Raw genomic sequence first — 21787 nt, forward strand, 5'->3', positions numbered from 1 at the left:
TCAGGGCAGCTCTGCAATAAAAACTGGCAACTTAATGCCAGATAGCTACCTGCCTGAAGAAAATATAAAATCCTGTTATAATTTAGAAAATAAGGCAAACAATTTTAATTTAATCTAGATACAGGTACTTTATTTACAAATATTTAGATTAATAGCATTTTGTTACATCAAATGAAGAGTACAGCAGTCTGAGTAAATCCTGTCACAGAACAATGGCGACCCACTGTGACTAACTCTGGGAACCAGGGTATTGCACCTGAACAAGCCACAGCCCTCAGTCTGCGAGGGCTACCTTATACCCCGGCAGGTGGTTGGTTGTTTTGTTTTTGTAAATATATACACACACACCAGCAGGTCATGGTCCCTGGGTGAGTCCCTCGTGATGCAACAGTGTAAGCAAAACGGATCACTGTGCGTCCTTAACAGAACATACCCGATATACTCCAGGTATCTTGTTTTTTAAAAAAGTTAAACAGACCGAAAATAAAGATGAGTCCACAAATTAACCAAATCCTATGTTCTGCACATTCCAGTTTTGGCTTTTATTTAACATTGACTATACAATACTCTGGTACTACCACGTGTTTACAACCCAGAAAGCAGTATTTTTTACTTTAGTGTCTGTAAATAGGGATTTAAAATGTGTATTTTAAACACAGCAGTTGAGCTGAGGGTGCATTTTATATAATATACTGAGGTTTTACCTATCCTCCTTCCAATAACTTCTCGATTCCCAGCCTGAACCATAAACTCAATTGGGAATCAATCAACAGGAGTACGGAACTGGGTAAAACGTGAGTTTGCCGTCTGAAGAGATGAGATCGTTTCCCTGCGATACAGTCTTCTTCAGTGGCCATACCACCAGAGCAAGTAGTAACTTCCTTTCCATCAGGACAGACACTGGACCACGTGAGAAACACGTTCCCCTTCACAGAACAATTCATGCCAACGTGACACAAATATACCAAGAATACAAGGGGCATCTTAGATTACTTCACTGTAGTGTTAAAAATGCACTATTTAAAATCCCTTAACAGCAGACCTGTGGTTCTGGCTGTCTGGTTCAGAATCTTACCATTCCAAGATACAGGTATAAAAGCTTAAAATGTGCAATAAGAAACCCAGCCTTTTTTCTTCTTCTATACAGTAAGGCAAGAAATGCAGCCTGTAATGCAAAATGTTTACAAAAAGAGAAAAGCAGGTTAGCACATTGTTGATTGCACGAGAACAGTTAAGAAAATCAGCAGGTAAGCCACAGTGCAAAGATGGAACAGAATCTGCTAGTGTTAATCCTCTCACACCAGAAGCTCTTTCCAGCATAATGTCCCCAACACTGCCAGCACCAAAGGGTGAAGCCAGTACACCGCGTGAACAGAAGCTGCGTCTGTTTCCTCGTGTGAAACGGAAGGGAGTAACATGGGCACATATAGGTCCTGCTGTACAAACTGGTATTTTATACTGTTCCAAGGCCAGTAATCAATTTATTTTCTTCATTAAAATAATATACACAGAATGTATTGTTAGTTCGGTTCCTTCAAATTTTATACATATTTACTTTCTGCTAAAGAGAAAAAGACAAAATAGTGTAAAAAAAAAAGGATAAAGCTATTAATTAAGCATAAGAAAAAAGATAAATGGATCTTTTCCCTGCGCAAGGCTAAGACAGAAGCAAAACCGCCTTAAGAAAAATGCCACCCACACAACAGGGAATTTATCCGACAAAAACAAAAGGCTTTGAAGAACCCTTTCTCTATCATCAGAAGTCATTTCACAGCAATAAATTTATGGGTTACAACAGACATACCCGAACAGTTAAAGATGGGAAGAAAGCTTAAGATATCATCAAATTAAACCGTACAATGAGACAAAGCCTTGCCAAAAAGAGGGAGGGGTAAAAAATCAAGTCCAGCATCAGTGCTCAGTTTAAATCATGGATTGGTGACATACCTATCACGAGGGCAATCAAGGGGAAAAAAAATCTAGATTTGCCATGCAGGAGAGATTTATTACTCTACTTGCCTTTGATAACCTGATTACAGCTAGTTGTTTAGCAGTTTAGTATTGTGTTAAACTGTTTTTACAACAGAGTTGTTTTTTTTTTCTTTTTAATTAAACCCAGTAAGATGTACAGAAGACAGTGAGGCAGTAAAAAGTACTGCTTCCAACAGACAGAGGTGAAAGGTCGAGTGAGAGCCACGGCGGGGAGGTCACTAGCAGCCACAGCCTTCCCTCTGGGGCTGGGGCTCGCTGGTTAGCCGGCCCCCCTGCGGGGCTGAAGGTTTGTGCTGTACACCAGACTCGGCGGCGTTCAGGTCCAGGCTTCCATCCTGAATGTTCTGATAGATCTTCTTGGCAGCCTCAAGGAAAGCATCTTCTACGTTCTCTCCCCTAAGAGGCAATTGACAACTTTACTGGCAAACCACAGCTTTCTACAAAACAGGAGCCATTACACACTGACCTTTTGCTAACCTTTAGTCAACTGCCATGATGTCTTCAGCTTAGCCACTGTCATCTAATAAGGGATTACCAGAAGCCTGAGCTAAGAGAACAACGTGGGAAAGTGTTTTCTGTGGAAAGCATATAAACGATACTGAGCTCTTTCTACAAACCCCATTTGAAACTGTACGTACTCTAATCATTACAATGCTATATAGTAAAAGACAACAATAATTAAGCAGGCCATAACAGGGGGTATTCTGAACAGAAATAAAATTATCTCCAAACAGTATTCCAGGATTTGTATGGTCTGATTAGCCAAGCATAAACTGTACTGTTCTTATCATGCTTAGCCATGTTCACGTTTGATATTGGCCCTTTTAGGACCATCAGCATAGATGAGGCTAAACAGAAAGGGGCTAGCTTCTCACCACTGCAAGGAGTATTTGACTTAATAAATGAACTATGATAGGAGTGCTGGGGTTCAGTAATGAACGTGGAATAACAATTAGAAATGTTAATTATGCTTCTAATTAATCTTAAGGCATTGAATATTTCCTAAAGTCATGCTTTTACTAAAATGAGAAGTATTAAATCAACAGGTTGAACAACCTTGAGTCCAAGATGCCAAATTCGGCCTTGGTTGTAAAGGTCACTTTTAGCCTTTACACAATTTGTGTTAACACAATTTCATTTATTAACCTGTATTACCAATGGGTATAATCAAGGTATAATATTTTAGAGAAAGTAACAAAAACCATTATTTTGAAATGTGAAACAAGCAAAGGGGTTTTTGCTGTTTTCCCCGCCAGAAGCATTACACATAATAATTAAATGCATATATACATTATACATTTACAAACGTATATGGTTCTACTTTGAGAAATTTCAATATAATTAAAAATGATCTACTAATTTTAGTCATACTTACGTTTTTGCACTTGCTTCAAGGAACAATAAACCTAAAAATAAAATTCACACTATGAAGGATGTTTCAAATTAACTCACAAGGACATTCTCTTTAGTGACTTCTGAGTAAAACTTTCCCATCAGCTTTCAGTACTACCACCACCACAGTATTTTATGAAAGACTCTAAGTTTGAAATGGAGGGCATCTTTACGTCATTAAATAATTCTACTGCTCTCAAAATGAATCTCAAATACAAACGCATTTTGTTATTTCCTCATTCTTCGATTTGAGCAATTTGCACTTTTTAAAAAAAGAAAAAACTGTCAAATAATCTGCACTGTCAAAAGCCCACTTCTCCTCAGAAATTCTCTCATGTGTGACCCAAAAGAGTCAAAGTCTCAAAAGAAACCCACCATTTTCTTCAGCAAACTGTTTGGCTTCCTCATACGTCACATCCCTCTGAGCCTCCAGATCTGCTTTATTCCCTATGAGGATTATCACCTGGATCGTAACCAAAAGAGAGACATCTTAGACAAAAGCAACCTTTAAATCAGACATGAAAACTCTAAAATCCAAAAATCTGGAGGGAAAAACATGCAGGTCTAAAAAGGAAACTAAATACTAGCAATTAACGCATCAGACAATGACTACAGAATCCTGAGGGTATTACTGCCAAGAGGGACAGAGGCTGTCTTCCAGGACACTGCCTGGAAGAGGTTTCTGCCTTTCATTAAATTTTCCACAGTTCCTGGGACCCACAGAAAGCTTTAAAACTACCAGTTCAACTTCTGAGGCTACAAGTAAGGAAATTAATACTCAAATAAAGCAAATAAGGACTTGTTAAAAGATCACTCAAGAGTCCATGGTAGGAGGACATTAGAATTCAGGCAGAAAACCCGAACTGTGACCTTCAAAGCCTGACCTTCCCTATAGTATCCCTAGGCTAGACCAGGTCTGTAGTAACTGATAACAAGTGACTGTATCCATGAGAGGGGACAGCAGGGGCAGGAGAACATATGTACAGGCAGTTCAAACTCAAGGCAAAACATGTTCCCCTTCAAAACTGATGTGGGAAATCCACATACTTTAGAAACGGATGGTTTCAACTGAAAGGGTTGTCCATCACTAACTTTTTTTCATGTGAAATTTCAGCCCCTGGCCATCCTTTCAAACAATGGTGGTTCATGAACTATAACTATTTTGACCCAAATGTCTACCTTTAGCATTCTTCAATCAGTGTGGACAAGTGCCCACCGAGGATGGGAAAGCGTTTTCAGAGACAGTCAGTCCACCAGTCCAGTAAAGAATAGGCGATAACACAAAAAATGAAATCAAGTTTTTAAAAAATCAAAGTTGGTAAAGTCATGGTGGCTAAGTAGTACAGGGCCATTATAACACAGGCACTCAGTGTAAGAAATGTCTGCTTAATGGAAACAACACTGCCTGCTCTCCACTCCTTAAGCATTTCCAAACCACGCTTCCCATCTTCATGAAAGGGGAAGCATAACCTGGCATGCTAACAAGACAGAGGTACAACATACACTATCAACAAAATTAGTATGTAACTTCCACATAAATCAAAGGCAAAGTTACAGAAAACTAACGTTTCCACTGGACCTTAAGAGAGTTTTTTCTTTCTTCTATAAGATCTGGTAAGATTTTAAGAGGCATAAATGAAACAAGAAGGACACGGCTAATTTTTTTTATTATGCTCCTCTAATGACTCTCGACAACAAGTTGTTTTCTTGCTGTTTTTAATATTTTACTTGAACATAAGAATCACAAATGTTTACAGAAGAGTAGAGCTCTTATATACCTTTCACCAAAGTCCCCAATACTAGGATCTTACACACTTATTGCACACTCTAAACACCAGGAAACTGACACTGGCACAGTCTACAGTCCTCACTGAGAGTTCAGTTTTACTGTGTATAGTTCTATGCAGTTTTACTGCAGGCATAGACCTGTGTCACCACGATCAGCTTCTTCACTACAAAGGAACTGCTCTGTGCTGTGCTCTTTACAGTCAGCTCACACCTTTCACCCCATCACTAACCCCTGGCAACCACAACTCTGCTCTCCAACACAGGAATTTTTCTTTCTGAGAATGTTTTATATAAATGGAATCATACAGTATGTAATCTTTCAAGACTGACTTTTTTCATTCAGCACAACACCCATGAGATCTATTTATCTACAGGTGATTCCCTTGTATGGCTGGAGAGTATTCCCCAGAACAGATGCACCAACTGTTTCACCATTTACCTACTGATAGCTCTCTGGGTTGTTTCCAGTTTCTGACTATCGCAAACAAAGCTGGATGAGCATTCGCCTATAGATCTGCATGTATACCTGCAGTGGGTTTAATGTGATAATGGACAGGAAAGTTCCAGACACAGTCCCTGGCATAAAAGGCAAACCATGTTAACTGACTCTTAAAATAATTAAGTTGCTGTTCCCTGATGAAAGCCAGTCTGATTACATGTTTACTAAACCAGGCCACTGCCAGGTTCTGGGGTACAGAGCTAAGTGAGACGCAGGCCTTACTCTCACAGAGCTCAGTCTGTCCCAGCTCACTGCCTTTTCTCCCTTGTTCCTGGAATACCCTCCACAGAATCTACCAAAACCTTTTTACTCAAGTCCCAGCTCAAACCACCTCCTTTGTAAACCTGGTTTTTCCAGACGGCACTGTTCATATTGGGCACCCCAAACACACCCCACCAAGCACAACACCAGTCACTCTATCCTAGCCCGTTTCCCTCTGCTTCTCAGTAGTTACCTGTGTCCCCACGGGTAATCTCCCTGCTAGACTGTAACCGTTTACTGGCCAAAGACCCACATTCTTTTCTGTACACTGCAGAGCCCATCACAGTAGCTAGTCTTTAAAATCTCAAATAAATAAATATCTTTTCAGACTGGCTAGTTTTTTATAATATGCAGAACTGTTTTTATTTTTAATTGAAATTTTATTGAGATTCATGTAGTAAGAAATAATAGAGATCCCTAGTACACTTTGCCCAGTTTCCTCTAATGGTAACACTTTATGAAACTAATGCAGATTAAAGTGAAAGTTTCAGATTTCATAGTCTCCATTTGACATGAGATCACCACCCCACTCGTAACTTTCATTTTTCTTAAACCACAAACGTGAACAAAAACCAAGTCTAAGTGTGAAACCTGGCATAATCCATATTCGAAAAAAGGTTTTACGTTTTCTTCAATTAATTTAAGAATAAAGATTCTCTCACTCTTAGTACCCAAATACAAAAAAGGTCCACTTAGCAAATGGCTTTCCTTTCTGGGTCAACTGAGATCTTAAGCTTTTTGTACAATAGACATCATTTAACTTACAGTATTTGGATTGGTGAGATTCCTGGCATCTGTCAACCAGCTGCTTAAGTGATTATATGTACTTCTTCTGCAAAAATTAAAGTTTATTTTGTGACTGCCACATACAGTTGCCATTTCAATAGGAAAAAAAAAGAAACTTCATCAAATATATTTTAAATATACACTTAAAAAGTATTTTTGATTTGACTAGACTGTTACCCTAGAGAATTGTGGAACGTAAACATACACTTTTCAAATATCTACAAACTTTTTGTTTTAAATAACTCAACAGTCAACAACTCTGCTAATGACTTACACATTTTATTTACATTTAAAAACATAAACAGACCAATAAGCAAGCAAGAACAAGATAAAAAATTGATGGAAAATAATTCTGAACTCTGAATTTTAAAAATCGGCTTTAAGAAGATTAATACATTTGGCTGGAAACTGAAGTCCCCAGGTATATCAGAGAGAGTTTATCCTAACTGTACACTCTCATTTACCAGCAGCTAAATCATTTGGGGATTCAGAATGCCTTATTTCTCCATTTTCTCTAATCTGAGTTTAAAAACTCCTGGCTCCTTTGCATTAGCCAGGTAGGACCGAAGACGGCAAACACGTCCAAATAATTTAAAATAATACAGAGTATACTACTACTATTAATTAGACTTTACCAAAAAGGTCAAAACATTTTTAAAATTTTGATGGTTAAAAATATTTCTAATTTATACAAACTCATAGAACATTAATCTATCAGGTGAGTCAACAGAGGCCCATACAGAGGCAGAAATGATTTCAGAGCCAGGTGCAAGACCTTTTACAGACACTGTGTCCTTGAAGTGTTTCAAGTTCAGTCTAGTGAATATATTCCATCATCTCCAGCTGCCAGTGTTCATATAAAATCTGATCTACCAAACATTTACTCCTTTCCCGGAGAGAACTGAAAAGATTCTTTTTACTGTGCTGTATCGTATTATACACAAACCACCACCTACATGTCAAAAAAGTCACATAAAATTTTATTCCCAGTGTTTTCAACTTGTCTAAGTAAACAATGATCAAATATAAATTTTAAAAAGCACAAGCCTTATCACTCATATCTCAATAGGCTGAGTTAAAAAAGCACACACAAAGAAAAAGCAAAACAATCTACAATACTATAGATACACCTAACGTACACATCACCATAGTTAAATTTTATTAATAATGAATGCAGTTTTCAACTATGCAGAGCCTTCAGGAATGCATCCCTCATAAAAGGATGTCCATACAAATGGCCAGGTTCTTTAGCTGTCTTCCCACAAAACTATTTACCAGTTGCCTGGGTCCAGTGAAAAGCCTTAAGGCTGTTCCCTCTGTTTTGCCATGAGACCACCCAATTCGAAAATTTAGTAAAACTTCAAGCACTATAATCATAATCACCCACTATCTTTATTCTAAATAAATAAAATAACCTTAGGAAACACCAAGTTAAACAAACTTAAAGAGTCCCTTTACTACAGAACTTCTCACTGTGACTCTTCGAGAGCAGTGTAAAGCATTTCCCAAAAGGAAATACACTTGGAAAGTCTGTCACTGGGTCCCACTTACTGATTCCTACCTGCTAAAAGGTGAGACAAGAGGCACTCTGCTTTAGACACTCTGCATTAGTATGAAAGGTGGTCTAGTTCATTTTCTAGCTTACAGCAAACAGCACAGCGTTTAAGGATTTGGCACAATTTTCCCAAGTCAAACATTTAAGGTCCAGTTTTGTTATTCTGTATCAATTACTTTTGAGTTTCTATAAATAGCAGACTTGAAACAAATTTACTCCTGCAGCATGAAGTATCATGAGGTACTTCAATCCATTTTAGGACACAAAAAAATTTAATAAATATTTCAGATTCAAGTATGAGAATTTTTTATAATCTACCATGTCAGATTAGTAAAACTACTTAATTCCTTTGCTTGGCCTTATTTTGAAAAGGCATGAACTTTAACACTGCTGCTGCTGCTGCTAAGTCGCTTCAGTCGTGTTGGACTCTGTGCTACCCCAAAGACGGCAGCCCACCAGGCTCCACCGTCCCTGGGATTCTCCAGGCAAGAACACTGGAGTGGGTTGCCATTTCCTTCTCCAGTGCATGCATGCAAAGTCGCTTCAGTCGTGTCCAACTCTGTGTGACCCCATGGACAGCAGCCCACCAGGCTCCTCCGTCCACAGGATTCTCTAGGCAAGAGGCTGAATAGAGTAACTCTTAAAGATTTGCTTGCTTTCTACTGAAGTGAAAATATTTGGTGTGAAATATTTCACTTCAAATAATTCAACTGATACTGCTTTTCAGAAGAGTATTCTTTCACTAGCTCCACCAGCATCTCCTAAAGTTTTCTTTAGTCTTACCCACTTTCAGATAAGGAAATCAACATATCAAATCTCACACACAGCAATTTAGAGAAAAACCCATAAAACCCAAATAAGAAGTCGTTTAACAGATACACAATCACAAACTACAGACTGCCTAACAAGTAAAAGCCACACAGCCTACAGTAGATCTCCTTTTTCAAGTGTGAAGGCTGGAGGTCACTGATCTCTCACCTCGTGATGTCATACACCATAAGTGCCCCCGCAGCGCCTCGGTAGTAGCTTCGTGTGACAGCTCGAAACCTCTCCTGTCCTGCTGTATCCCAGATCTGCAGTTTGATTTTTTGGCCACTAACTTCAATTATTCTTGTACCAAATTCAACACCAATTGTGTGAGGACAGTCAGCCATAACTGTTCAGGAAGAAAAGAAATACAATATTCCAACTTGCAGAAAGCTTCAAATTAAGATCAATGGGAAAATGATCCACTAGGAAACCAAAAGACTCATTAATGCTTGTAGGCTATAAACAGATTAAACCTTGCATGAAAAGAAAACAATTAGCAAAAACCCTTAAGTAAGGAGTCACAGGGATGTGACTGGAACAAGGCTTAGAAATTTATGCAAGGAACCAAATAATAAATATTTCACGTTTTGCAGGCCAGGAGACCTGGACTCCACTCTGCTAAAGGACTCCACTCTAGTGCTAAAGCACAAGAGCATCTACAGACAGTACATAAAACAGGCATGACAGCACTCCAGTAAAACTTTACTTCTAAAAAGGAACAGTGCCTGGGTCTGGCCCACGGGTTACTATTTGCTGACCTCTGGACTAAAATAATCTGCTAATTAAAAATAAGGATTTTAATAAACTCTTCATAACAACATTATACTATTTAGCCTTCTAACAATTCTTTCTAATAAATTAATGGTTTTAGGACTCTAGGAGTTTTCTGTCAAACAAGTATTTATTCTATAAAATGTTACCAATACTTCAAAGATGGTCATGAAATTTAGTATGTATTTATAATTATGTATTTGCAAGTCTAATCCAACAGGACAAGTCTATTAATCCTTTCTTTATAATTAGGCCACTGAAAACCTATATCCACTATTACTCCTCTACAATACACAGACTGCTGAACACTTCATAAAATATTACATTAAGCTAAAAAATGCCACAGAAATAATTTTAACTACTGGAAACAATTTCAACTATATTTAGCCTATCAGTTACATAAAATAAAATGGCCCCTTATCTTACCACACAAGACAGAGTAGCACTCTGAATCTAAAATGACCAGTCATGAATGCAGAAAGAATTCCATTTAATAGTATGCATTTTTAAAACTGAATTTTATATCATGAAAAATCTAGTCAATCAAACTATATATGACATAAAAAAAAACACCATACATACAAGTATATCTCATCCTGTCTGTACCTATTTAAAAAAAAATCACTTCCTAAAGACAAAAGTACATATACATAGGGATATATTTCATTGCATAAAGTATACTGAAAATAAGACTTTTTACCAATGTTTTATCTTACACATTGAACTTACACTTTTTTTCTGTAAATTGGTGAAGCAAGCAAGATTTTCCTACTCCCATGTCCCCTGTTAAAAAAAAAAAATTTCAAGTGGTAACTACATTTCTCAATTTTATCCTCTTATAATTATATACAATGACTGCTATACCTCTTTTACCATATTACATCACAAACCTCTGGGCACTTAAAAGATTTTCATTTTCATAATTTATAATGAGTTCAAAAGATCCTAAAGATAGGTTTTCACTGTGATATATAAATTGACTATTCCCAACCTTCACTGGTGGTAGAATTTGGTTATGAATTATGTCAGTAAATAGACACCAGCTGGGAAAAGCTTTTCAACAGAGAAACTGCTGTAACAGTGTTTTCCACTTTATTGCAACTTGTTTTTTCCCTTAACCCATGCATAAAAGCCAAAAACTCCTAGGAGTGACCAACAGGGCAGCATATAACAAGTAGAAATAATAAGCTTTGGAAATTTGATTCACTAGATCCCATTTTATCTCATATTTCTTGTAGAATTTCACAAAACAATGTGCATCACATGAAAATCCTAACAGAACAGATATCATCTCTGACTGTACTAACAGCAATTTAACCTTTGGTGAAGGAAGCATTATAATACAGTCACATAAGCTCAATAGTAAACCAAACTAATATAAAGAATTAACAGAAAAATACATATATTTCAACTTACTCTTACATATAGATAAACAGCATTGTCTTAATTTGAGCTAAATCTTCTTGAAAGTTGATTAAGAGAAAAACTACCATTATATTTCATGTATCTTACACAATTATTCTGAATTTTTATCAATTTTTGGAACCCAGGGGGCTCTGAGAAATTTCATGATATTTTTGGAATGTATCAACGCTCCCAGGAAATTAATCTCATTCCCAGTATTAACTTTCAGGTAGCCCTCGTACACGACTGAGCGACTTCACTTTCACTTTTCATTTTCACACATTGGAGAAGGAAATGGCAACCCACTCCAGCGTTCTTCCCTGCAGAATCCCAGGGACGGCGGAGCCTGGTGGGCTGCCGTCTACGGGGTCGCACAGAGTCGGACACGACTGAAGTGACTTAGCAGCAGCAGCAGCCCTCAAGAAAAAAACATCATTTCAAAGGTAGCCAGCTTTGTACCCAGGGTCACAAAGTAACAGGTACATCATTGATGAAAAATAAATCCTACCAAAGGGGTTTTAATTTTGCAGTGAAAAAGACAAGTATTCACTTCCCCTGGGGTACTATGTTAAGTATTAGCACATAAACATTTTGCATTTTAACCTTTGGAGAACAAGAGTGTAAGTGAAATAAACTTACCAATAATAATATATTTAAAGATGTAGGAGTAGTTGTATGGTGCAGTTGCCATGGTGGCACTAGAAACAAAGAAAACTGAGTTACTTCAGGAAAACAGTGCACAAGGTATCCAAGCCGTGTGTCCTGTAAAGACACATAAAATAAACCCCAGTGATTATACACAAAATGTAGGTTACAGCATCAGAAAAAATAGCACTTCCCAAATTAATCAAATTCACAAATTCTCTTGGATGAACACGGCTTCAACACTCTCAAGTATTATCCACACAAACAGAACATGTATCAAAACAATTCCAGTATTTCACTTTAGGAAATACCAGATAAGAAATGCTACTCTGGAAAATTTCAAATCTTTATAAATTTAAATAGTATCATTATAAATAGTCCTCCTCCCCTGTTAAGGTCTCCATTGCTGTTAACTCCTCCTCTAATGATCTATTTGTTTGGAACACTCTGATTTTACAATAGAATGTTATAAACAGTAACCACCAACTTATAAACACAAAATAACTTTTTCACTCTACTCGAAATAGTCACAGCAGCCAAAGAAAAAGTAATCACATTATTTCTAAGGGAAATGTCACAAATAGAACCACATGAAACTGTTTTTGTTGTAGATTTTTTTTAAAAGTCAATTATTGATAAATTCATACAGTTCCTAACATACCATTTGAAGGTTAACAATATACCAAATGCCTGCTATATATTTTTCCAGGAGTTAAGAGAAATAACAACATATTGTGGTTGTAAAATTTGAAAGTTTATGTGTTACAAGATATGTTTGAAGATCACAGCTCATTTCTCACCCCCAGAGAAGACTCTGACCTAAAGAAATCTAATTTCTCTCCTTTTAATAACTTTAAAAAAACATACAATTTATTCAAATGAATGCCCTGACTGTGTCTGACACTGTGCTAGGTCCTAATGAAATTAGAAGTGAATTCTAATACTGGTAATAACTTACAATAAACTTTATTCCCCAATAAAACTGAAAGAAAAAAATTTATTCTCAAAGCAGTTTTGAGCTGAAGATAAAAATTCTTTATAAATATGAAGGTTTAACCTCTTTTTTTTTAAAACTGATTTTCCAATATTTTTAATCTGGTTTTTACTGTTTTGGCCAACTGTCACATACACAAGCCAGATACTTAACAGGATTGGGGAAACTCATTTGCTGAAATTAACAGCTGACTACATGTTATATTTCAAATAAAATTTCTAAGTAACTAATAAAATTTAACTTGCAGAGAAAGTACATATTTAAAATAAGTGTATTATTGTTATTAGGGAAGAGAAAGCTGTTAATTATAGTAAATTACCAGACAATCATTTCACACAATATAGTCTTGGTACTTAGCTGTATGAATTACATTTAACAGAACTGAGACATGCTGTAACACATTTATCATCAGTCACATCACAGAAAACTCCCTTGACCAGTTCTTTCAAAAAAGAAAGTGTTTCTAGTAACTGTGATTCTGAACATCATACATTAGTATGATTGATTCCTTTTTTCCAGAAACAAGGATGACCTTAGTCCTGAGGTTCAAACTGGTCTGTATTATTCACCAAATTCTGAAGACAAGGAAAAGAATCATCTCTCACAATAAGAATGATATTTACAGGTTATTAATTTCTTCTTGGGCTGCATTCCCTTCAGGTTCCTCTCTTCTAATTCATTTTTAACTTCTATTTTAAACTTCTTTTTCCCCATTCAAACTTGGGGAAAAGTAATTAGTCATCTTTAAATGACTGCTACTCTCATGGGTCTCCTCTGATGTTGCTGTTTCTTTTCTTTCTTCTAACTTAGTTATAACTGTACATACTATGCTTCCTTTCATTTTATTATGCTGAAACTGTGGACTCTTAACAAGCCCAGTTTCTACTTGAAATGCTCTAAAGGCTAATCATGAAATTATAAGCCAATTCTAGTTGAACTAATTTCTGTACTTGCTAATTAATCATACAAGCATTTGTTAATATCTGAGATGACTGATTTTGAAATTTTATTTCCAACCACTAATTAGTAAGCTATTTACAAATAAAAGAGAATTATCACTATTTCAGACTGAAAGCCAGCATCCTGTTCCCCACCTCATCTCCCAATTTTCTGGTTAAGTTTCTTACAAATTACAATAAAAATCCTAAAAAGGAGAGTTAAAGGAGAACTACTCAAACTAACCAATTGCAGTAGACAGGCAGGCAGAAACTATCAAACACTGTAGCCACTAACACAGGTTTAAAAAGACTCCCATAGTTTCTGACATAGTTCACTCAAAATTATGTATTTGCAACAGAACCATGTTCAAGTGGCCCCTTTTAACTATGCTTGGGGCTTCCCTGGTGGCTCAGGTGGTAAACTATCTGCCTGCAATGCAGGACACCTGGGTTCCATCCCTGGGTTGGGAAGATCCCCTGGAGAATGGCATGGCTACCCACTCTAGTACTCTTGCCTGGAGAATTCTATGGACAGAGGAGCCTGGTAAACTACAGTCCACAGGGTCGCAAAGAGTTGGACAGGACTGAACACTTTCCCTTATTAATACTGTTTTGGCAAAGGACTTCTCAACCTCATCTTGTGAACGTGAAACGTATACCACTGTTAAGGTAAGAAATATATTTACATGGAGTGTGCTGCTGAGTGAAACTCTACAACGGGTGCCTTTTTTTCCCTTCACAACAGCATGGATCTATTTCCAGGCCAATACATACAGACCTAATGGTTACTAAATATATGTTAAACACTAATCACTGTTGTGCCAAAACAGAATCGCAGTATCTACTGAATCAGTGTTCCAAATAGAACTATACATATAAATGACTAGTTCTGAAATGTACAAATACAGAGGAAGGTAGGTACTTTCAAATACTGCGCTTGTGGGAATCTGAAGTGCCAAAATATTTTGACTAAATAAAGTACATCGGTACTATGAAATGATACACATCTAAGTGAAAAACCATTTAGATGTATGCATTAACCTGGAAGCATATTCATGATTTTAAATGAAAAAAAAAAAAAAAAAAGCATGCTGCAGAGTTCCATGAGATAACATATACCCATTTTTAAAGACATACACACACACAATCCTATATGCATACAATATAGAAGGATACACACCAAACTGTAAAAAATTAACACATGGAATGAAAGAGAAAAAAGGAAGGGGAAAACTGTTAACTTTTTTTACATATCATTAAGAAAGAAAGAAAGTGAAGTCGCTCAGTTGTGTCCGACTCTTTGCAACCCTGTGGACTGTAGCCTTCCAGGCTCCTCTGTCCATGGGACTCTCCAGGCAAGAATACTGGAGTGGGTTGCCATTTCCTTCTCCAGGGGATCTTCCCTACCCAGGGAGTGAACCTGGGTCTCCCGCATTGCAGGCAGACCCTCTGAGCCACCAAGGAAGCCCTTATATATCACTGGTAGGATACTATAAGCATGTACTATATTCATTAGTAATACTCTAAAATATTAAAAGTTAAAAAAAAAAGGACTGTTAAAATATTTCAAGCATTTTTACATATAATTCTAATGTGAAACAAGAACAAACAACCCCAGTCATGATATTTCCAACATTACTTCCACATTTACCAATAACATGGGGAACATCATATGAAGTGACTCGTGATCAGATTCAAAACACAAACAAAAGGGGGATTCCCTGGCCATCCAGTGGATATGACTCTGTGCTTTCACTGCTGAGGGCCCAGGTTCAATCCCTGGTTGGGGGAACTAAGATCCTAGAAGGCCTCTGCTGCTAAGTCACTTCAGTCATGTCCGACTCTGTGCGACCCCATAGACAGAAGCCCACCAGGCTCCCCCATCCCTGGGATTCTCCAGGCAAGAACACTAGAGTGGGTTGCCATTTCCTTCTCCAATGCATGAAAGTGAAAAGTCTAGTGCTGCCAAAAATAAAAACAAAACAAAAAACAACAAAAAACATAAAAACTAGAAACAGCTCTAATTCCCAATAATGGGGTGTATTTTTTCATTTTCTTATGGTTTGACTCCTTGCTGTATTAACTTACACACTTGTCTAATCCTTTCACAGCTGTTACACAGCTACTTTATTCCACTCTTAGGACATAAGGTGTTACAGTGTAATTTCTATGTAACCAATTCAAGACAACAAAGGAAAAAAGCAACCCCTAAATAAAAATATTCTGGGTGACTTAAATTCTGAGCCTTATCGTTTAAACTAAGTGAGGCTTTTTTATACATGAAAAATGCTGTTAAAAATATCTGAACCAAGATAAACTGCTTTTGTGATTCCAATATAAAAAATTTTAAATTATGTTAGGTTTTGACAATACAGTAATGATCAAAAAATACATATATATATATTTATATTTATATATGGGCCCTCACTTCATGGAACTCAAGAAGAGAAGCACTTTGGTGTGCTTACAAGACCACTAAAGTGGACTGCTACTTGATTTGTCAGTCAAGTGAACACAAAATTTTGGGAGTTAATCTATTAAACTAATCAAAATATGTGGTTCATTTCCTGTCCTCAAAACCTTAAAGCAACCTCTGAAAATAACCCACTCATTTCCGAGACCCACCTAAAAATCACCTCAGTTTTGACAAGATATTTAATGTCACACTTTTTTATAAATTAATGTGGTAAGAAAAAAGTTGATTTCTCCATGTGTCAAGAGAAAGACAAAATTTTTCAGCTAATGATGATGGCACGCTGTGAATAGGAAATAAAGTAATACCGTAACTCTGTCCACAGAAGGAAAGTATTCACGAGACAAAACAAAACTAAAACCCTGCACCTAGAATTAAAAGGATCAGAAATAGTGAAAACTTCACTGAGGAAAGGATGTCTGAGATTTGCTTCAAAATAATTTGGTAGATGGAAAAGAATCTAAAGTAGAGTGGAAGGACTTTCCTGGTGGCGCAATGGGTAAGACTCCACCTGCCAATGCAGGGGACACTGGTTCGATCCCTGGTCCGGGATGATCCCACATACCTGGGAGCAACTAAGCCCAAACACCGCAACTACTGAGCCCCTATGCCACAACTACTGAAGCCCGAGTGCCCTAGAGCCTGTGCTTCACACTACGAGGGAAGCCACTGCAATGAGAAGTCTGCACTGCAATGAACACCCAGGTCGGTCAAAAATAAATATAAACAGAATTTTAAAAAGTAAATAAAAAATAAAAATAGAGTGGATATATGTGTATGTATAACAGATTCACTTTTCTGTACAGCAGAAACTAACACTGTAAATCAACTATACTCCAATAAAAAGTTTCTTAAAAATAATTTGGTGGAGAGGGTACAAGTATATATAGATGAAATACGACTGAGCACTGCTGACGCTGGATAATGGGTATATGAAAGCTCAATATACTACTCTATTCTGCATATGTTTAAAACCATCTAGAAGAAAAAGTTTCTTAAAAGTACAGTATCTTTGATGCCTCTGCTTGTACACTGCTGTCTCCAGTAATGCACAGCATTCTTAATCACGAAAAAATGTTTCAAGTTTAAAAAAATGAAACATATCTCAGTAGCCCCAGTTTTAAAGTAACTTATTTGCCTTACACAAAGTTTCCTCTAATTGTATAATATTTTACTAAAATTATGCAAAGATATTTAATAGTGGTAAAAACACTCCATATTCTGTTGTAAGGTTGAAGTATGCACAACAATGAAATTTAACATGAAATGTAAAAAAAAAATTTTTAAGTGTAGCTTTAATTCCAAAGGAATTTTTTAGGTTATTAAAATTCTAAATCTTTACAGTAACTGCCATTTACTGAGTGCCTAATACAGGTCAGCTACTTTATAAGCAATCTCTAATTCTAAAAACTCACTTTACAGATAAGGAAAGCAGCTCAGAGAGGAGAGACATCAATGGTCATATGCTACTAAAGGGAAAGCGAAGACTAAGGCTCAGCTCTAACTCTACAGCTCTCCAAAGCCACGTTCCTCCCACTCAGGCAACAAATGTTAGACACTCACTACGAGCCCGCCGCTGTCAGAGACGCGGGAGCTGACCAAACTTTAAGCAATGTGCTAAGGTTTTTAAACCCCATTTAAATCTTCACAACAACTCTAAAATGCAGATACAGTTATCCCTTGAATGGATAAGGACCCTTAGTCTGAAGAGGTGAAGTAACTTGCTTGAGGTCACTAGGAAGTGGCAGTATTGGAGCAGGAACCCTCCAAAACGCCTAACCACTACAAGTCTCAAAGGCATGACCAAGTAAATGGGTGTAAGCAGAAAACTGAAGAAAAATTCTACAGTCTTGAGGAATGGGGGAGCGGGAGCTGCGTTATACTGCAAGGTCAAATTTGTCCTCGACAACCACACCGAAATACTAGGCAGTTCCGACAGTAATGAAGCGAGCAGTAAACTCTGCAGGACTTGAAATCTGGACTCTTGACACTTGCTGTGGGACCACCAGGAAAGCATTTGCTCTCTGGGAACTCCAGTTTCTCCTTCAAACATAAAACGGAAATCTTGTCACCCATCCTCCGGAGCTGTAAGAATGTGAACTAGCAGTGTAGTGGCAGACAGACTTTGGGTTATAAAGGAGAAGTCAGCTGTTATCCAAACGGAAACACAGGAAAAAGAGCCACATTTTCACTGGTCATGTCTGCACCCGTGGCCTAACCTGAGTTTGCATGCACCGTCGCTAACCAGCCACGGCGCACCTCCACACCTCAGCTTCCTCACCTGGGAGATGAAGACCCTCCACTCGCCACCCAGGGCAACGTGAAGCAAGCTAAACCTGCGGGTCTAGACACCTAAAACCCGCGTCCAGCACACGGCGAAGCGCAAACCACCGAAACACACTTGGCTCCGCCTTCTCCGCTTAAATTCTAGAAAGGCCACAAACTTTCTGTCCGCGTTATTTCCACACGCTGCCGACGATCGAGACCTCGCAGGATGCCACGGACATTACAGAGCTTCCCCCAAACCAGAACCGCGCCGCACGGGCCCCCGACCCCGCGCAGCCCGAGGCCATGCCAGCCGAGCCCACCGGCACGGGCGCCGGAGTCGGCCCGAGGCGCCGGCGGGGCCCCGGGCGGCCGGCTTCGGTGCTCGGGGCCCGTCGCGGCCTACGGGCCCGGGGACGCCGCGTCCGGGGCTCGCGGGCTGCGGGGCGGCAAGGCGACGGGGCCCGCGGGAGGTGCGGGCCGGCCCGGGCCGGCGGGAGAGGCGGGGAGGGCGCCGCTGCGCCGGGGCACCCGCACCCCCGCGGCCCCGCACGGGCTCCTGTCAGGCCGCGCGCCGCGGAGCCCGCAGCCGGCCCCGGGCGCGCGGCGGCCCGACAGCGCCCGCCCCGCCGCCGCGCGCCCGGCCCGCGAGCCGCCGCCCTGCCCCGGGGAGCCCCGCGAGGAGACCCGGCCGGGCCTGCGGGAGGCCCGTGCTACCTGGGCGGCTGCTGGCGGCTGGGCAGCTTTCCGGGCGGGAGCGGCCGTCAGGGCGTGGAGGAGGCGGGCGGCCGCGGCGGGAGCGGGGAGCGGGCGGCCGGCCGGGGCCCGGGCAGGCGGCGGGCAGGCCGAGGGGCTGCAGGCGCGCCGGCGGCAGTGGCGGTGGCGGCGGCGACGCTCCCGCGGCTCCTCAGGGTCTCCTCGGGCTGGCCCAAGATGGCGGCGCGCCTGCACAGGGTTTCCTGTCACCCTCGCAGTGGGCCGGGCCACAAAGGAAGGGGGCGGCGGCTGCGCGCGCAGCCGGAGGCGCCCGGAAGACGGCGGCCGGCCCGGCCTGCTAGCCACGCCCCTTCCGCAGTCCTCCGCTCCGCACGCGGCGCGCCGCCGCCGAGCCCGCCCCGCCGCTCCCCGCGCCAGAAGGGGCGCAGGCGAGCACTCACGCGCAAGCGCGGTCTCGCGTCCTCCTCTCCTGGGGAAGCTACTGCGCAGGTTCGCGCAGGACCGGCTGGAGTACCGCGGGTCTAGGATTGTGGCGCTGGGGACTTTTTACTTATTTTTACTGTCACTTAATGGATGCTTGCCGTACACCGGCCACACACATTTACTGCACGCATTCAACATGTATGTACTGAGCGATTCGTCCCTAACGGTGAACACGCTAGGTCCCTGTCCAACAGCCCCAGGAGGTGCATATCCCCATTTTACTGATGGTAAAACTGAGGCTCAGACTCAGCAAGTCGCTTGTGCAAGATCATGCAGCTAGGAAATTACACTTTCTGCTCACTTTCACCTCTGTCCTTACAGCCTTCCTTTGAGGGATACCTTTAATGAAAGAGAACTTGTGATATTTTTCAGTATTTGGCCACCACCTACCCTTTTCCAGCTTAGGCTTTTGTACTACCTCCCTCGAAAGTTTAGAGCACACCCGTGCAAGACCGCATTCTGACTTTCGTGGGCCCTGGGCACTTTTGCTTTGTGCGTGTGGATATATGTTGGCTTAAAACTCAACATTCAGAAAACTGAGATCATGGCATCAGGTCCCATCACTTCATGGCAAATAGATCGGGAAACAATGGAAAAAGTGACAGACTTTATTTTGGGGGGGCTCCAAAATCACTGCAGATGGTGACTGCAGCCATGAAACTAAAGGGCACTTGCTCCTTGGAAGAAAAATTATGACCAACGTAGACAGTATATTAAAAAGCAGAGACATTACTTTGCCAACAAAAGTCCATCTAGTCAAAGCTATGGTTTTTCCAGTAGTCATGTATGGATGTGAGAATTGGACTATAAAGCTGAGCGCCAAAGAATTGATGCTTTTGAACTGTAGTGTTGGAGAAGACTCTTGAGAGTCCCTTGGACTGCGAGGAGATCCAACCAGTCCATCCTAAAGGAAAGCAGTCCTGAATATTCATGGAAGGACTGATGCTGAAGGTGAAACTCCAATACTTTGGCCACCTGCTGTGAAGAACTGACTCATTTGAAAAGACCATGATGCTGGGAAAAATTAAAGGTGGGAGGAGAAGGGGACAACAGAGGATGAGATGGTTGGACAGCATCACCGACTCAATGGACATGAGTTTGAATAAACTCTGGGAGTTGGTGATGGACAGGGAGGCAGGGCATGCTGCAGTCCATGGGGTCACAAAGAGTCGGGCACAACTGAGCGACTGAACTGAACTGTAGATTTGTGTATTTATGTAATATGTAATATTTGTTTAATATATAGTTCATACTTTATAACTGCATTGATATCCAGATGCATAAATTGTTATATAGCAAATCATTTTCTTCAACCTAAAAGTTCGTTTTTCTCTTCTGATTTTGAAAGAATTTAAAAGATTTTGTAGACCCCCCAAAAATATTGTGGACCCTATTCACTGTGTCTCCTGTACCTAATGGATAAGAGGGCCCTGCCTCAGTCCACGAAAGTGAAGTTCAAGCTTGCTTTGGGCATTCAAAACCTTTCATAAGCTAGTTCTGTCATGGGCAAGGGAGATTTCATTGGAAAAAAATGTATTGGAATTTATAAATATCTTTTTTTTTTTCCTAGAAAGACGAGAGTGAATCTCTGCTCTCCAACTTGCTAATTATGTCTTTGGGCATGTCACTTGAGTTCTCAGATCTTCAGGCTCCTCAAAACTAATAATAATAATGATTATTATATATATATCACATGAGTCTTTGTGAAAATTAAGGTAATATATGCAAAACGCTTGGTATATGAGAATTTAATACATGGAACTGTTGTTGCATGATGGGGCTTCCTGGTGACTCAGACAGTGAGGGATCTGCTTGTGATGCCAGAGACCACTGCATCAGGAAGAGCCCCTGGAGGAGGGAATGGCTACCCACTCCAGCATTCTTGCCTAGAGAATTCCATAGACAGAGGAGCTTACCAGGTTACTGTCCATGGGGTCACAAAGACTGAGCCACTTTCTATTTCACTATACTTGATAATCTAATATAAAGTAATATTGAAATCCATTTCAGCCCT

At 39.9% G+C, this 21787-nt stretch overlaps 2 protein-coding genes across 4 annotated transcripts in view; one reads left to right on the forward strand and one right to left on the reverse strand.

The window, feature by feature from the left end:
- CNTRL (centriolin) overlaps positions 1–2259 on the forward strand; it is a 90569-nt gene extending 88310 nt beyond the window's left edge. Inside the window, exon 45 of the transcript XR_016037928.1 lies at positions 2120–2259. The gene's annotated coding sequence lies outside the window, so the exon portion shown is untranslated. The remainder of the gene's footprint in view (positions 1–2119) is intronic.
- RAB14 (RAB14, member RAS oncogene family) lies at positions 103–19431 on the reverse strand. Of its 3 annotated transcripts, none has more exons than XM_055427787.2 (8): positions 19291–19431; positions 11898–12020; positions 10584–10637; positions 9252–9429; positions 6698–6764; positions 3760–3847; positions 3368–3398; positions 103–2388 (listed from the first exon to the last, which is right to left on the reverse strand). In XM_055427787.2, exons 2-8 carry the CDS (start codon positions 11947–11949, stop codon positions 2211–2213), a joined length of 648 nt encoding a protein of 215 aa, XP_055283762.1. In that variant the 5' UTR covers positions 11950–12020; positions 19291–19431; the 3' UTR covers positions 103–2210. The 3 variants fall into 3 exon arrangements, with proteins under 3 accessions (XP_055283762.1, XP_055283761.1, XP_088694450.1); XM_055427786.2 differs by having other exon boundaries at positions 11898–11956; positions 19291–19430; XM_088838324.1 differs by lacking the exon at positions 19291–19431 and adding an exon at positions 18192–18340 and having other exon boundaries at positions 11898–11956.
- Positions 19432–21787: the final 2356 nt, after the last annotated feature.

The sequence above is a fragment of the Moschus berezovskii genome, chromosome 7 (assembly GCF_049115385.1).
Source record: "Moschus berezovskii isolate FMDL1 chromosome 7, NW_MosBer_1.0, whole genome shotgun sequence".
Classification (NCBI taxonomy): domain Eukaryota; kingdom Metazoa; phylum Chordata; class Mammalia; order Artiodactyla; family Moschidae; genus Moschus; species Moschus berezovskii.

Coding starts and splice junctions, on each gene's coding strand:
- RAB14 (XM_088838324.1), bottom strand. CDS start 18,325: ATGCTTTCCTGGTGGTCCCACAGCAAGTGTCAAGAGTCCAGATTTCAA. Junction 9,430..10,583: donor CCAATTTACAGAAAAAAAGT/GTAAGTTCAATG, acceptor CTTCCTGAACAG/TTATGGCTGACTGTCCTCAC. Junction 6,765..9,251: donor ATGGTGTATGACATCACGAG/GTGAGAGATCAG, acceptor TAATTTTTGCAG/AAGAAGTACATATAATCACT.